This window comes from Lynx rufus, unplaced genomic scaffold (assembly GCF_022079265.1).
Source record: "Lynx rufus isolate CCGP_SWC_20201006 ecotype Redwood Valley unplaced genomic scaffold, mLynRuf1.p SCAF_27, whole genome shotgun sequence".
NCBI lineage: Eukaryota > Metazoa > Chordata > Mammalia > Carnivora > Felidae > Lynx > Lynx rufus.
This window is the reverse complement of record NW_025814842.1, coordinates 14,257,269-14,274,738: the sequence shown is the minus strand read 5'-3', so window position 1 is coordinate 14,274,738 and position 17,470 is coordinate 14,257,269. Positions and strand designations below refer to the sequence as shown.

The window sequence follows — 17,470 nt, the reverse complement described above, 5'->3', positions numbered from 1 at the left end:
CTCTGTGCTGACAGTGAGAAGCCTGCTTGAGATTCTCTCTCTCCCTCTCTCTCTGCCCCTCCCCAACTCAGGCACAGGTGTGCTCCCTCTCTCTCAAAATAAATAAACTTAAAATAAAAGAATCCTTGGGGCACCTGGTGGGCTCAGTCAGTTAGGTGTCCAACTCCTCATTTCGGCTCAAGTCAAAATCACAGTTCGTGGGATCGAGCCCCCCCCCGTGTTGAGCTCTGTGTTCTCCCAAAGTAAATAAACATTTAAAAGATAAAAATAAAGTACACAAGGTAAAAAAAAAAAAAAGAGAACACTTAAATCATACGATCATCAACAGATGCAGAAAAAGTATCTGACCAAATGCTGTTCATGGTAAAAAATCTAAACACATTAGGTACAGAAGAAACGTGCCTCAACATAATAAAGCCCGTATATAATAAGCCCACAGCTAATATCATACTCAATAGTGAAAGGTTGAAATCTTTTCTTCTAAGGGCAGAAACAAGACAAGTGTGCTCAGTCTCACCTCTCCCATTCAACCACTGAAAGTCCCTGCAAAAGCCATCGGTCAAGAAAAAGAAATACAAGGCATCCAAATTGGAAAGGAGGTAGCGAAAGTTTCTCTGTTTGCAGATGACACGATTTTATGTATAGAAAAAACTAAAGACTCCACCAAAAAAAAAATGTTAGATCTAATCAATCAATTCAGTAAAGTTCTAGGATACAGAATTAACAGGGAAGAATGAGTAGAATTTCTATACACTAACAATGAAATCCAAAAAACATAAAGTAAACAATCCCATTTGCAATAGCATCAAAAGCAATAAAATACTTAGGAATAAACTTAACCAAGGCGGCGAAAGATCTCTACTCTGAAAACTTTAAGACGCTGAGGAAAGAAACCGATGAAGACACAAATAAATGAAGATATATCCCCCATTCATGGATTGAAAGAATTAATATTGTTAAATTGTTCATACTACCAGGGGCACCTGGGTGGCTCAGTTGGTTAAGTGTCTGGCTTCAGTTCAGGTCATGATCTCATGGTTTGTGGGTTCGAGCCCCGTGTCAGGCTCTGTGCTGACAGCTCAGAGCCTGGAGCCTGCTTTGCATTCTCTCTCTTTCTCTCTCTCTCTCTCTGCCCCTCCCCCACTTGTTCTCTCTCTCTCTTTGTCTCTCTCAAAAATTAATAAACATTAAAAAAAACGTTGTTCATACTGCCAAAAGCCATCTATAGAGTCAATGCAATCCCTATCAAGATTCCAATGGCATTTTTTGCAGAAGCAGAAAAAATCATACTAAAATTTATATGGAACCAAAGACCGCAAACAGCCCAAACAATCCTGAGAAAAAAGTTCAGAGAGAAAGCATCACATTTCCTGACTTCAAGCTATGCTATAAAACTATAGCAGTCAAAACAGTGTGATACTGGCATGAAACAGATCATGGAAAAGATCGAGAGCCCGGAAGTAAACCCCAACATATATAATCACCTAATATTTGACAAGGGAGCTGAGAATACTCAAAAGAGAAAAGGTCGTCTCTTTAAATAAATGGTGCTGGGAAAGTTAGATATTCACGTGTCATAAAATGGAACTAGCCACCTGGCTTACACCCCTCACAAAAATTAACTGAAGATGTAAGCCTCAGAACCATGAAACTTCTAGAAGAAAACAGAAGAAAAGCTCTCTGACATGGGTCTTGGTAATGATATTTTGGATTTGATGCTTACAGCACAAGGGACACAATAGAAAATAAAGTGGGGCTACGTCAAACCAAAAAGATTCTGCACAGCAAAATAAACAATCAACAAAGTGAAAAGACAACCTATGGAAGTATTTGCAAACTACATATATGATAAGGGGTTAATATCCAAATTTATAAAGAACTCCCACAATTCAATAATAAAAAAATACATCAATAAATGGCAAAAGGCCCGAACAGACATTTTTCCAAAGAAGATACACGAAAGGCCAACAGGTGCATGAAATGATGATCAATGTCACCCGTCGTTCGAGAAATGCAAATCAAACCGCCACGAGCTATCACCTCCTGCCTGTGAGAATGGTCATCATCAAAAAGACAAGAGATAGCAAGAGTCGGAGAGGATGTGGTGAAAAGGGAACCCCTGTGCACTCCTGGTAGGAAGGTAAATTGGTGCAGCCACTACGGAAAACAGTATGGAGGATGCTCAAAGAAATGAAGAACAGAATGACCATATGATCCGGCAATTCCACTTTGGGGAATGTATCCAAATGGAATGAAAACACGAACTTGAAGAGATACATGAACCCTCATGGTCGTAGCAGCAGTACTTACAACAGCCAAGACGTGGAAACAACCTAAGTATTCATCACCAGATAAATGAATAAAGAAGTTGAGATATATATATATATATATGGAATATTATTCAGCCATTAAAAAAAAACAACGTGGAAATCCTGCCATTTGTGTCAACATGGATGGACCTTGAGGGCATTATGCTACATAACATAAGTCAGACAAAGACTGCGTGATCTCATTTATATGCAAAATCTAAAAACAAACAAACAAGCAAACAAACTCTTAGAAAAAGAGATCAGATTTGTGGTTACTAGAGGTAGGGGAAGGGGTGAGGGGGAAAGGTGGTCAAAAGGTACAAACTTCCAATTATACGGTAAGTATTGCGGCGCCTGGGTGGCTCAGTGCATGGAGCATCTGACCTTGGCTCAGGTCATGTCTCAAGGTCCATGAGTTCAAGCCCCGCATCAGAAATGTGTGCTGACAGCTCGGAGCCTGGAGGCTGCTTCAGATTCTGTGTCTCCCCTTCTCTCTGCACCTCCCCTGCTCATGCTCTCTCTCTCTCTCTCTCTCACATTAAAAAAAGATATTAAAAATAAAGCTGCATCCAATTATAAGATAAGTTTGTACTAGGGATGTAACAAGTACAGAACGATGACTATAGTTAACACTTCTAGGATTTATATGAAAGTTGTTAGTTAAGGGAGTAAATCCTAAGAGCTCTCAACATGAGGAACTTTTTTTTTTGTTTTCTCTTTTTATTGTACCTATATGAGATGGTGGATGCTAACTAAATTTAGTGCAGTGATCGTGTCACAAAATATATAATTCAAACTATCATACTGTACAACTTAAATGTATACAGTGACATAGGTCAAGTCTATCTTAATAAAATAAGCTAATTAAATTTAAAAAACACAAGGTATACCCTCTTAGCAAATACTTAAGTATACAGTACAGTATTTTGTCAATGTTTATTTATTTTTTGAGAGAGAGAGGAGAAAGAGGGAGAGAAAGAGAGAGAGAGGGAATATAAGCGGGGGAGGAGCAGAGAGAGAGAGGGAGACACAGAATCTGAAGCAGGCTCCAGGCTCTGAGCTGTCGGCACAGAGCCCGACGTGGGGCTCAAACTCACAGAGCGCGAGATCATGACCTGAGCCGAAGTCGGATGCTTAACTGACTGAGCCACCCAAGCTCCCCAGTATACAACAGAGTATTAACCATAGGCATTATACTGTGCAGTGGCTCTCTAGGACTTACGCGTCTCGTCTAACTGAAACTCCCTCGAACATTCTTTCTCCCACACTACACACCCACGCCTTCTTTGCCTATTTCAATTCACCTTACTTTTAAAGTCTTAAATATCACTCCCTTAGGCAGGCTCTTCCCAATCCCTAGACTAAGTTATTTTCACTTGCTAGATTCTCCCATAGCGTCCTCCCAGCCTGTCTTTTCACACTGATCACACTGGTAGTTACTGAATTTTATCGCAGACACCCTCTAATCCTGCACTACGAAGTCATTTGCATGGCCAGACATGACCAACGCCAGTGGGGAAGGGGAAATAGATTCATATTCACTCTAAGGATCAGGAAAACTAAATAGAACCAATGGTCTGGTTCCCCCAGGAGTGACCGTTACCCAAATCACAACATTTAATAGATACAGCAGACTTGAGCCCGGGAGGTCCAAATGGGTGACGAGGCAGGTCTTCAGTGTCTTGAGTTCAAGTGGACTGGACTGGGCAAGATGGCGGGGCTGCCAACCTTGGGCCCTTTGGGTCATGACAATGGCATCCAAACTCCTTAGGAAAACAGTGTGGCCCGGGGCCATTACATACTCTGCCACCGGCGACTGTGGCGGCCAGGTCAAACTCTGCTGTTTAAGAACGTTATTGTGACTCTAAGCAAATGAAAATACATCCATTCTTTGCCATCACTCATCGTGATGGGTCTGAATCTCAGCTGCGACCGTTGTGGAGCCTCCTGCAAAAGCTGAACCACAGGGAAGGTTCTAGGCTGGACTGAGCCAGGTAAGAGATTATCCCAGCTGTGCCTCCCCACACCCTCTAGATCACTGACCTGCATCCGGTCTCACAAATACTTGCCAACCACACACACACACACACACACACACACACAAACAGGAACTCTGCCTTGTATCTACTTCTTGAGTTTCCTGACCAAGGAAAGATGTTTTCCAAGAGCCAGAGGATCTGATCATGTCTTTCTATTGTCTCCCTTTAGGGACGGCTGTGCCCAACAGGATTCGGTAAACTTGTGTGTCACTCTTTTTTACGAGGCTTCAGAATAAGACAGTGCCTTCTCTTCCCAGAGAAGTCGGACATACTGGAGAAATCTGAAGCCATCTGATTTTTTACACCACTTAAAAGGAATCTACGGGGCGCCTGGGTGGCGCAGTCGGTTAAGCGTCCGACTTCAGCCAGGTCACGATCTCGCGGTCCGTGAGTTCGAGCCCCGCGTCAGGCTCTGGGCTGATGGCTCGGAGCCTGGAGCCTGTTTCCGATTCTGTGTCTCCCTCTCTCTCTGCCCCTCCCCCGTTCATGCTCTGTCTCTCTCTGTCCCAAAAATAAATAAACGTTGAAAAAAAATTTTTTTAAAAAAGGAATCTAAGCGGTCTTCTCTCCTTGGAGAATTTCTTTGCTCTTACCATTTAGACATGTTGCTATAATATGCCTTGTTAATAGTTTCTGATTAATGTTACTCAGAACAAGATGAAACCTTTCAATTTCTCATCTCATTTATTCTCTCAGTCCTGAAGAGCTTCCCCCCACCCCCACCCCTTCCCTGCATCAATCGTTTTGGTCACAGGCAAGCTGCCTTCCACCTGAGCAACGGCCCTGGAGTCAACCCTGCTAGTATCTTTCCCTGAACCACAGTGAGACTTTGCATGCCGATTCTCGTGATTCATCCTTACTCACTTAGGATGGAATGAAAAGGCAACAACAAAAATTTCAAAGAACAGTTAGAAAGATTGCAGGGGGACCTATTTCTTGGTGAAAAAAAAAATCACAAAGAAAGACAGTGTGCTCGTATTAAAATTTTCCTACTTCACTAAAGCACGAGATGTGTCATTTCTTACAGGTCAATGTGTATAACTGTATATGGGCACCAAACGAAAATTCCATACAGGATGTTCAACAAAGCTCTGATTTTTTTTTTCAAGCAGTGGGGATGGCTTTCTTAACAATGTATTTATCATTCACCTAATTCGTTTGTTTTAAATGTTTATTTATTTTGAGAGAGAGACAGAGGGAGAGAATGCCATAGTGCAAGCCGGGGAGGGGCAGGGAGAGAGAGAGGGAGAGACAGAATCCCAAGCAGGCTCCAAGCTGTCAGTGCAGAGCCCAACGTGGGGCTCCGGATTCATGAGATCATGACCCGAGCTGAAACCAAGAGTCAGATGCTCAACCAACTGAGCCACCCAGGTGCCCCTTTTTGTCATCTAATTTGTGTTCTTAACAGCATGAAATAGCACAAAATGCAAGAGAATGAACAGAGTTTGTAAAATAGATTACATCGATGACCTCATGTAAAAGGGAGCCCTGTCCTCAAGAACCTTATAGTCACCTGGTCCAGACACCTGCCCTTGAAGTTAAGGACGACTTAAGGTGCTGACAGCTAAGGTGGGCTGGGGGTGAGGGGAGGGCGAAGGGCGCCCTGAGGGCCTGCAGTGGCCGCGAGGGGCACCCAGCCTTGAAAGGTGTGGATCCTCACCCGAGCTACTTTCTGAGAAAAGGCATGTGTTTAACCAGGAAGCTGGCTGAGGCTGCGGTGTAGACCAGCGGCTCTCAAACTTGGGTGTGTAATAGAATCACCTGGATGGTTTGTCGCCAGGCAGGTTGCTGAGCCACACCTCAGGGTGTCTGATTCGGCGGGGGGGGGGGGGGGGGGGGGGGAATGGGGCCTGCATCTGTAACAAGTCCCCAGATGAGGTCGATGTTGCTTGTCGGGGACCACACCCTGAGAACCACAGAGTACCACGTAGACAGCAACTACGTGGACCTTGAACCCAGGTCTTGGTCTTTATGGCACCAACAGCACTCGACTCCTGCTTTAAGGATCGGCAGAAAACCGGGGCGCCCGGGTGGCTCGGTGGGGTTAAGTGTCCGACTTCTACTCACGTCATGCTCTCACAGTTCGTGGGACTGAGCCCTGCATTGGGCTCTGTGCTGACAGCACGGGGCCTGTCTGGGATTCTCTCTCTCCCTCTCTCTCTGCCCCTCCCCCACTCGTGCTTTTTTTTCCTCTCTCAAAATAAATAAATAAACTTAAAAAAAAAAAGAATTGGGGGGGGCGCCTGGGTGGCTCAGTCGGTTAAGCGTCCGACTTCGGCTCAGGCCATGATCTCGCGGTTCGTGAGTTCGAGCCCCGTGTCGGGCTCTGTGCTGACAGCTCAGAGCCTGGAGCCTGCTTCCGATTCTGTGTCTCCCTCTCTCTCTGCCCACCCCCCCCAGACTCGCACTCTGTCTCTCTCTCTCTCTCTCAAAAATAAATAAACATATGGGGCGCCTGGGTGGCGCAGCCGGTCAAGCGTCCGACTTCAGCCAGGTCACGATCTCGCGGTCCGCGAGTTCGAGCCCCGCATCAGGCTCTGGGCTGATGGCTCGGAGCCTGGAGCCTGTTTCCTATTCTGTGTCTCCCTCTCTCTCTGCCCCTCCCCTGTTCATGCTCTGGTCTCTCTCTGTCCCAAAAATAAATAAAAAACGTTGAAAAAAAAAATTAAAAAAAAAAATAAATAAACATAAAAAAAAGAGAACTGGCAGAAAACCAAGGCTTCTGTGGAGTCAGCTCACAACTGGCAGGACGACGTAATCTACGGGAATACGGCATAAACAATCCCACACCTCCAGCGTGGATGCTGGATATGCCTGGGTATACAGTAAGCGGCAGGTAAGTGCACAGGAGGGTGGCATCCATGCCTCGATCCATCTGAAGTGCTCATGAAGACGTGCAGAGAACAGCCAGGAGCTGAACCATAGGGAAGCCAGGACTGGGAGCAGACTCCATGGGCCGTTCACTCTAGCCTGTTCCTGGGGAGCGTGCAGAGTAGGACCCACTGGCCCCTGGATGGTGGTACAGCCGGCTTTGGTGTCCTGGGCTGTGCTTTGGGGTGGAAGCCAACACACCCCCTGCCCCCTTCATGGCTGGGGCCAGCCACACAGGACCACCATCTCCACGGAGCCCGGCAGAGCCCCCCCACGCTGCCCTCTGCAAGGTCCAAGTCACTGCAAGGCAAATACTTTTGCAAATGTGGGGAGACCAACGTCTTAGCAAGCCTTAGCCCTGAATTCTGCTGTCACAGCCTCTGTTTCCCCCAGAACACAGCAGGCAGTGGCAATCAATCCGGGAGTCCCTCCTGTCCCCATAACTCCTCTACCTATGTGCCTGGTCACATAGGGGCAGTGTTTCCCCCCCATCATCTGGTTCTCCCCTCTCTTGGTGATGTCTTACCCTTCACCGGCTTCCTTCTAACAGCATATAGAGACATTCAAATCTCTCTTATCATAAAAATAAAATTAAAAACAAACAAAAAAAAAGGTTAACTTTTTCAAGGCAGGGCTTCCATCAGCTCATTTCCTTTGCAGATAGGTACCTGGAACAAGTTATCACAGATTCCTAACAGACATTCAAGCATTAACCTAAGAGACACCTACCGGGCCATGTGTTAAGCATCGTTCTACATGCATGGAACACAAAGGTGAAAACAGCAAAGATCGGGGCCCCGTACAGGGCAATCTACTGAGGGCAAGGTCGACGAAAACCAACACTCCTAATAAGTAAGTAAATTCTATGGCAGGCTAGAGGTCAGTGAGAACTTTAAAACAAAAAAGAAAAGAAAAGAAAAAACAAAGCAGCAGAACAGAACAAGGAGAAATGGACGGGAACAGGACGGGTAGAGGTTTGAGTCACAGGCCAAGTTCATCGTGCTGGGTCCAGATCTTTTCCTTCAATTAAATTCCAAACGGATGAATGACAAATGTATTCGCTATAATATCATATTCATAGGCTTTTTAATTGCTGGGCTTTACAAAGAAATCCTATGCAAATTCCATCGAGGAAAAAACCCAGCCTGACATTGACAGCACAGGAAGAGTCTGCAGTTTCCAAAAGGGAGCGATTTTAGGATCCAGGGAACGTCCTCACCATCCCCTTTCACTCATGTATCCCAGGAGGTCATTATATCATGAGGGCATGACGCCTTTCATCCCACAAAGGGGGATCCAGTACAGACGAGGGGCTGGTGGAAGGTACTGGGCAGTGAGGGATGAGAGAGTCAAATAGAGGGCAGGCTTTGAGGAGGGTAGGGGATCCAGACTGAGTGTCCGCCTGGTAGAACAAAAACGGGAATGCAGAAGAGGAAAGCAAAGGAAAGTCAATATATTTAAAAACTTCGTATTGTGTCCTGAGCTGTTTCCAACAAGCCTGATTCCCAGGGGCTCAGGCATGAAAAGGGTCAGGACAAAGGACAGTGGACACAGAGGTTCCAGCTAGGGACACAAAGACCACCTGCTCTTTGTGGTATGGAGGAAGACATACCAGTTCAGTGGTTACTGGGTCCTCAAGGAGCCACCCAAGCCAAACCCCTGGCTGGGGTTCATTTGACTTCACTCTAAAACAGAGGTCGGAATGCATCAGTGTGTTCAACTTTTATTTTTTCTACACTGGAATTTGCTTTTCAAAGAAAATCTTGAGCAAAACACAGTACAACTGACCCAACACAGGGGTTCAGGGCACTGACCACCCACCTGCGTGCAGTTGAAAATCCATGTACAAGCCCTGACTTTCCAGAAACTTAACTACTCACAGCCTACTGCTGAGCGGAAGCCTTACCGATAATGTACACGGCCGATTAACACATATTTTGTGTTATGTGTATCATATACCGTATTCTTACAACAAAGGAAGCCAGAGGGGAAAAAACCTGATTAAGAAACTCCTAAGGCAGAGAAAATACATTTACAACACTGTACTGTATTTATCAAAAAAAGTCTGCATGTAAGTGAACCCGTGCAACTCAAACCCACGTTGTTGGAGGGTCAACTGTATCCAAAATATCTCAACAGTGAAGCTGATCTGGGTAATGTTTTATCATTACCCTTCCCTAACCTCCCCCTTAGAAGCATTTCTAAGGAAAGGAAGGGTCCCACAGAACATGGTCCTTCTCTCTCCTGGCATCTTATGATTCCATGAGGTACCTGAATCGTCGACATGTATACGATAGGATACTACTTAAGGAGACAGTTGAATTTAAGAAACATTTAAGGGAAGAATCAAAACTGGGTGGATGTGGGAACCGAATTCTGCGGCTCAGGTCCAAGCTGGGTCACCAAGGCGTGAAACACATTGTTCAACCTTTGGAGAAGGGAAAGCCCAGGGTTCCCCACGTTCCCCCTGGGACAGCCGGGCTGGCACGTCCTCAGGAGCGGGGGATGGGTGAACGATCCTGCCACTCACCAGCTAAAGGAGCTTTAAAACACACACGAAGGACGATCAGGTGGCGGTGCTCACAGACACGAATAAACCAGGGGGAAAGGATGCCATGCACAAACCTTGATTCCAAGTTCGATATTTTCTCCTCCATACACATCCATGCCAGGGTCAAGGAGACCGATTTCACCAAAGAACTTCCTGTTGACCACGAAGGAGCAGCCAATCATGGCTGGTGTCCTGCAGGAGAGAGAACGAAGTCACAGTCAGCCGACGTATCACTCGGCCATGGGAAAGCGGGAAATGCCGCCATTTGCAACAACACGGGTGGACCTTGAGGGCATCACGCTAAGTGAGAGAAGTCAGACAGAGAAAGGCAAGCACCGTAGGTTGTCTCTTATGTGTGGACTCAGAGGAACCAAGAGTAGAATGGTAGTTGCCAGGGGCTGGGGGTGGGGTGGGGGATATGCTGGTCAAAGGGTCTAAACTCGCAAGATGAATATGTTCTGGAGATCGAATGCACAGCATTGTGATTATAGTCAAGCATACTGTACCGTATACTTCAAAGATGCTAAGAGATTAGATCTTCCATGTTTTCACCACAAAGTGAAATGATAATTACGTGAGGTGACAGAGGGGTTGGCTAATGCTGTGGTGGTAATCATATTGCAATATATAATATTGCAATATATATGCAATACATAATGCAATATATAATATCATATGCAATATATAATATACTGCGACGTATAAATGTATCAAGTCAACATGTACGCTTTACACAGCGTTATACGGTAATTACGTCTCTATGAAGAAAAAAGGGGGAGCTGAAGCCACTCAGGTGACAAAACCAGAAGCCATCACAACAGGGGCTGGATTTCACTCCGGCAAATCAAGTAGCTTCCCTGAAATCCTCGATTCCCACACGCCCTCTTTGCATAAAGCTCTGTTTGAGCTTCAGACCAACTCGGGGACCCAAACCACCTTGCGACAACCGAGCTTCTGGGTGGCTTGCACAGGATGGGCTCCCGTGACATGTGGGGTCTGCAAACACGGGAACGATTCTCATGGTACGTCTGGCAACAGCCATGTGACGGGATGCGCATCCCTGGGCAGCTGCGGAGAAGCTCAGAGGTGAGGAACGAGAAGGGAGAAGACTCATCCAGGAGGCCACTGGTGCCCACAGAGAGACCGCCTCCGCCCGCCAAGAAGGGGATGCCCAGCAGGAAAGACGAAAAGGATCGGCAGGGTGGCCCGTGACCATCAAGTCCGGAAACAAAGACTCAGTCTTTATTTTCGTTATCTATTGATCCCCTTCATTCTGTCTTCCCGGGCAGGCCAAAGGCACGAGTTGGCTCACCGAAAATCAGAGACAGACACCGTCTGAAGCAAAATATCAAGGACGTATGTGCGGAATTGACAGGATTGAGGTATTAATCTCTCACGTTCACTGCAATTCCCCATGAAGCACAGAACCACGCTTTCTAAGGACAGAGAGCATGCCGATATACATTACATATTGTCTGGTATTATATAGTATTACATTGTGTACTGCGGGGTCATACCAGCCGATCCCGGACTCTGCCCTTTCGCCTCTGCTTCTAGACTTTATGGGTACCCGGTATAATAAATTCATTCAGCAAGTATTTTCTCCCACCTACCATATCTAAGGCCTCTTACCAGTGCTGTAGCAGGGAGAGAAAGACACAACATACTTCCCGTGTTCAAGCAACTCTAAGTCTAATAACAAATTAATATTGTTGTATACTAATAATATTACGTAATATGATTAATGTTACTATTTTCATCACAGCCATTTATTAAGTAATTAAGGAGCCTCAAGCACAAGGGCAAAGCCCTCTTCAGGCACCGTCTCGTTTAAAAAGCTCCACAACGGGGCGCCTGGGTGGCGCAGTCGGTTAAGCGTCCGACTTCAGCCAGGTCACGATCTCGCGGTCTGTGAGTTCGAGCCCCGCATCAGGCTCTGGGCTGATGGCTCAGAGCCTGGAGCCTGTTTCCGATTCTGTGTCTCCTTCTCTCTCTGCCCCTCCCCCGTTCATGCTCTGTCTCTCTCTGTCCCAAAAATAAATAAACGTTGAAAAAAAAATTTAAAAAAATAAATAAATAAATAAAAAGCTCCACAGCCCTGGGAAGAAGGTGGGGCCATCGCCACGGAAGAGCTGAGGCCCGTGGATATTTGGTGACCTGAGTCACAGGGTAGGGCTGAGGACCCATCAAACTTCAAAGTCCTTGACCGTGGCCCTTCTGCTGCACTGTACTCTCCAGAAAAGTCTTCGGAGAGGAGCTGGCAAACGCCCACACTGCCAAAGGCCAGAGATGCTGTTGAGATGCTTTCCTCGAGAAAAGAGACAGGCAGGCAGGTGAAACCCCACTGGGGCCACCAGGAAGTATTAATTCGATGGAATTCTCTTGAGCCGAACCATAAACCTCAATGTCAGATCTTCAGTGGCTCCTGGTTTTGAACCTGACTCTCGCCTTAATGTCCAGATCTCTGACTCCATGGAACATCCCTCGGTTGTTACTCTTTTCATTACAGCCATTTATAAAGCAAACATTTGTTGCTGGAACACTGGAAAAATCAGTGCTCGGAGTTGATCAGCTTGGTGTGAATGTCGGCACCACCCCACTGGAAACCATACTTATGGGGTGTTAACGGAGTGCTCTGGACCCCAGAGAAGTCCCTACAGAGTACTGCTGTGAAACGAGATACAGTCGGCATACAGGAGGGGCTCCGTGAATGCTGTTCCTTTGCCCTCTCATTGTGAGGCCCATCCATAATGTTGTCTCCACAAATCATATGCCAATCACACCTCTATATATGGGACGCCACCCTCTGCATGCCCGCTACACCAGGGAAAGGAAGCACATCACTTGCTCATTTTCTCCCAGCCCCACGCCCCTCAGAGAGAGGCAGCTGACCGTCCCCCACCCCAGAATGGAAAAGCACTATGCGGGCCCACCCTCCCCGAGCTCAGTGACCTAAACCGGGAATGCGCACCAAACCCCAACCTGGGTCCACCGAATCACGGTATTCCTGAGACTTGGAACCAGGAGGCTACTGGTCTCGTTCGTCTGTAGGACTCAGGGCACCACTTTGGGGCAGCTGCAGGGGCCACCGCGTAAGCGCACGATCGTGCGGAGGCAGGACGCAGACGTCCGGTGGGGGTGTGAGGCCCTGGCAAGGGACTGCCTAATGACTTTGGCCTCCCATCAGCTGACAGGCCCGGGCTCTGCTCGCTGCCTCTGGGTCACGTGGGACCCCCCCGTGTCATTCTGTTCTACCTCCTTGACTCAAACCATGTTAGATGGTTTTCCGTTCTTTGCAACCAGTGATGATAACACGGGCTGTCTCCTCCTACTTACCATCGGGGGGGGGGGAGGCAGGGGGGGTGGAGGACGTGTTATCACACAGCCAGGAGGGGCAAACTGCAGGGGAGAGTCATTCCGGGAGAGCTAAAAGCCAGGGTCCCCCCCCCCCCCCACCAGTGATAGAGAAATGCCAGCAACTTGGAGAAGTGCAGCCAGGTGCAGGGGTCTGCAGAGGAGGGGGAACATGAGGCAGCACCCGGGCCACCTCAATTTTGAGAGCAAGTGCTGAGCACATCAAGAAATTTGGGTATGCTAAGGCAATCTCCCCAAAGCCCGTGCTCAGCATCGCCAAGTTCCCAACCTTCACAGACACGTGTAATGAACTGCTGCTCCAAGATGCTGTACTTTCTAACCCCTCGAGGGCAAGCAAGGCAGCCGACATCAGATGGCACAGTCAGTCAACAGACACGCTTGGACGGGTGGCTCTGGGCACAACCCCATGGGCGGAAGAATGTTCCTCTGAGACTGGCCCAGGGGCACCAGCATCACCAGGACGGCTCTTTAGATAAATGCAGATTCTTAGGGCACCTGGGTACCTCAGTCTGTTGAGCGTCTGAGTTAGGCTCAGGTCACAATCTCACGGTTCATGAGTTCGAGCCCCGAATCAGGCTCTGTGCTATCAGCATGGAGCCCACTTTCAGATCCTCTGTCCCCCCCCTCCCCACCTCCCCTGCTGCACTCACACGCTCTCTTTCTCTCTCTCTTGCAAAAATAAATAAACATTAAAAAAAAGAGAGACAGACGGACAGAAAGAAAGCAAGAAAGAAAATGCAGATCCCTGAGTGCGGCCCAGGATCATGGAACCAGGTTTACAGAGAAGGGACTTAGGAATTTGTGTTGGTGCCAGCAGACCTATCCCGTGGGGCCATCTCCCCCAGAGCCATCAAGTTGTCCCTCTAATTTGTTTGTTCCCAGGACTTACTGCCCTTGCTGGCACAGAGCAGGTGCCCGCTGTCTACTGTTGAATAAACGAATGAATCTAACAGAGCTGAGCCGCCCCTGCTGGGGAAGGGCTCCGTGACATCTCTGGGGCATGCTGGCTTGCTTACCTGGACCGGAAGCCGAGGACAGCAGGGGCGTGTGCCACAGCTGGGGCTGACAGGGAGGGGCGCAGAACGGAGAAGACCGAGAGAAGGAGGAAGACACGTGGAGGAAGGAGCGGGGGAGGGAGGGCGTCAAAGCACGAAACGTTCTCTGTCACGGAAGGTAGACGGGCTGCTCGTTCCCTCCAGATCCCTCTCGCATTGCCCTTTGGGAAACATTTTTCCCTGTCAAGCCGCATGACATTTTAGTGTAACTGGCTTTATCTGGATGAGATTTTTCACGCGTGGTGGCAAGGAGGGAATTCACAGTATGAGCCGCTCCGGGGCCCCTCTCTGCTGGTCACAGCTCTGTTCAGCACATTCGGCTAGGTTCTCTACCAGAAGCCCCAGGATCCTTCGCAGCAGAACTGAGAGGTCCCTTAGGGCCTCCTTGCTGAAACCGGGCCAGGGTGGCACCAGGGCCCATGGCCACGGGAAAGCAGGCCTCTGTATGCATCCTGGGTGGCTGTCAGAAGCTGAAGGTGAAAGGCAAGGTGACCGGCCCTAAGGAAATGCAGACATGGAACAAATATGTGACCATTATCGTTGGTGGCAGCATGTGGAAAGGTCCCCGAAAGGTCACGGTGAGAAACCTGCTGGTGTGTCAAGAAGAGAGAGCACGCCATTCCATGTCTCGGCTCTCTCGCGAGGTGGCACCTGACAGGACAGTGGACAAGGGAGGCCGGAACCAGAGGTGGCCTCCACGAAGCAAAGACCACAGTGCTGGGGGCAGCACAAGACTCCCGGCAGGTGGCCAACATCGAACTGGGTCTCCCCACCCCCCCGCCAGGCAGGCCGGCATTGCTGGTGAGGTCAGCGGGACAACTGCTTTGAGTTCTGGAACAACCCGGGGCGCCTGGGTGGCTCAGCCAGTTAAGTGTCCGACTTCGGCTCAGGTCACGATCTCACGGTTTGTGGGTTCGAGCCCCGCGTCGGGCTCTGTGCTGACAGCTCGGAGCCTGGAGCCTGCTTTGGATTCTGTGTCTCCCTCTCTCTCTCTCTCCCTCTCTCTGCCCCTCCCCCCACCTCAAAAGTAAATAAACATTAAAGGAAAAAAGTTTAAAAAAATTGAATTCTGGAACCGCCTGGCCGCTGATGAGCGGCTGGGGCTCCGCCCGGGGAGAAGCGGGTCTCTGCTATAGCAGGCCATCTTTCAGCCCCACCTGGGAGCTGCCCCAGGGGTGGCAGGCTTAGCCAGACCCGGCCTTCCACTGAGAACCAAGAGGCAAACTTTGCCCCTCTTCCCCTCTGGTCTCCTTGCCACCTGCCCGGCCTTGCCGGGCACAGCCGACTGCGCTTCGGGGCGGACGGCATCCCGGAACGTGAAGTTCTTCAGACTCAACTGTGATTACCACCATTAGTGCAAACATTTCCATTCAGAATCATTCAAAAATGATAATCATATTAAGGGATCTGCCAAAGTCTAATAGCTCTATTACAGAGGAGAAGAACAGAAATTAAAAATAATCACTTTTATTGTTGCTGTCGCACAGAAGATGTGCAACACATACAACGGTTCCAGCTGAGAGGGAGGCGGAAGGGAGAATGTTCGCCAAATGCAAAGCCTTCTCAGCGTCCACACTTCCTCTCCTCGTAAGGGCCAACGGGTCCGTCTGGGTTGTAGGTATTTCCCCCCACCCCACCCACCACACCCCTTCAATGGCTCCCTGTTCTCTCCTCGGTTGAGGGCGGGCTCATCCTTCGCTCCCAAGTCCTCCTCGGTACCGTCCCAGCCACATGCCCCACAGATGCGACGGCCTGGCGACTCTGGGCTGTTCGTTGTTCAGACGGTGTGTCCCTTCTTCTGAACTGCCCTCCCTGGGACCACCTCCATCCATCCAAATCCTACCCGCCCTTCAAAGCACATGTCTTTCTTTCTAAAAAAAAAAAAAAAAAATGAATTTTTTATGTTAGGCGAAGTCCTGAGGACTTCGGTAGGTACTGTCCTAGTGAGCAAGCAAACACGATTTTTCGGTAGTGGGTTCTTAGTAAAAACGTTTCGTGGTTGCAGTCACGGCACCCTTGTTATCTTTGGTGAGCGAGGCCACTGGAGGGGGAAAGGCAGGCGCCAGGGGAAGAGCAGGCTCCAGGGGTAGAGGGGAAAGAAGGTGCTAGAAACCAGAGACTCTGCTGATCTGTGGCCCGTGGGACTAGGTGATGTGCTGTTTTCAGAAGGAAGGCCCCCACTGGCCAGGGTCTTTCTTCTGCCCCTCGGTCTCCTGATTTGCAGTGACTACTCCTACCAGGGTGCACACACGTCACGGCGTGGCTCGCGATCTTGGTCACCGCGGAGGGTATTAGAGCTGAGATATCCGCTCCTGCCTGCCTCATACCCACTGCTGCTTTCATAGGTCCCAGCTGCCCCCTGGCCCCCATCTCTGGTGGCCACGTCTCCAAATTCGTGGCTCATGAGTGAGGGATCCAGGGCTCACCCTGTTTTCTCCTCTCATGATTCCAGCTGGCCTGCCTCACCGGGACTTGCTGCCTTCCTCGGTCCTCAGACTCAAACACCTGCCATTTTCATTGGTCCCAGCTCTGCTTTAGCTGACGGCCAGGTCTGTTTGCGGAGCACCTTCTAACGCCAAGACCCCGTTTGCAGGAAAAGCCTAGAAAACTCTACGCCATCCCTGGGGTTATCCTTCGAAGAATTTCCGCAAATCTCGTTCCCAGGGTACAACCAGCCCTGGGTATTTGGGTGATCTTGTCAACTTCTTCAGCAATAGACAGCTTGCTTAATCGCAGTGTACTTACTCCAGTGCCTTTCCTTCAAAATGACGAGGACTCTGACACCGTTTCCTCACACACAGAAGGGGTGTCTCACGTGGATGTCACCCTTCCTCGGCCACCCCATGGCACAGATGCCGATGTGCTCAAGTGACCAAAGGACAGAGCAGGGATGGGGGAGGAGAACTGGGCACACCATCCAGGCCAACAACGCCCCGTGCCGAAAAAACGGACGTATCGATGCTGCGTTGGGACAATTCAGTTGTCCCTGACCCTCAGAGCAGCTCTCATTCATAGATACTACTCGTCCCAGTTTCCAGGCGAGGAATCGGGGGTTAGGGTTCAGGTGAACTGGTCAAGGGCAGACACGTGCACGTTAAGCCCAGAGCCAGGAGCAACCTGGTGGTGTGTCTGACCCCACCCCCTCCTAGGTATCCCGGCTGTCTCCCAAACAAGATCACCAAAAACAGGCAGCAGCTAAGAGCTCTCGCACTGGGTGGGGTAAGTGGTCCCGCTCGGAAGATTTCTGGGAACTTGCAGCTGCTACGCACT

The 17,470-nt window shown here is 49.0% G+C and overlaps 1 protein-coding gene across 1 annotated transcript in view; it reads right to left on the bottom strand.

The window, feature by feature from the left end:
- The window catches only part of GALNT17 (polypeptide N-acetylgalactosaminyltransferase 17), a 447,671-nt gene that overhangs the window by 105,013 nt on the left and 325,188 nt on the right, over nucleotides 1-17,470 (bottom strand). The window contains exon 6 of the mRNA XM_047089314.1: nucleotides 9,845-9,962. Within this exon, the coding sequence (XP_046945270.1) occupies nucleotides 9,845-9,962 (118 nt within the window). The remainder of the gene's footprint in view (nucleotides 1-9,844; nucleotides 9,963-17,470) is intronic.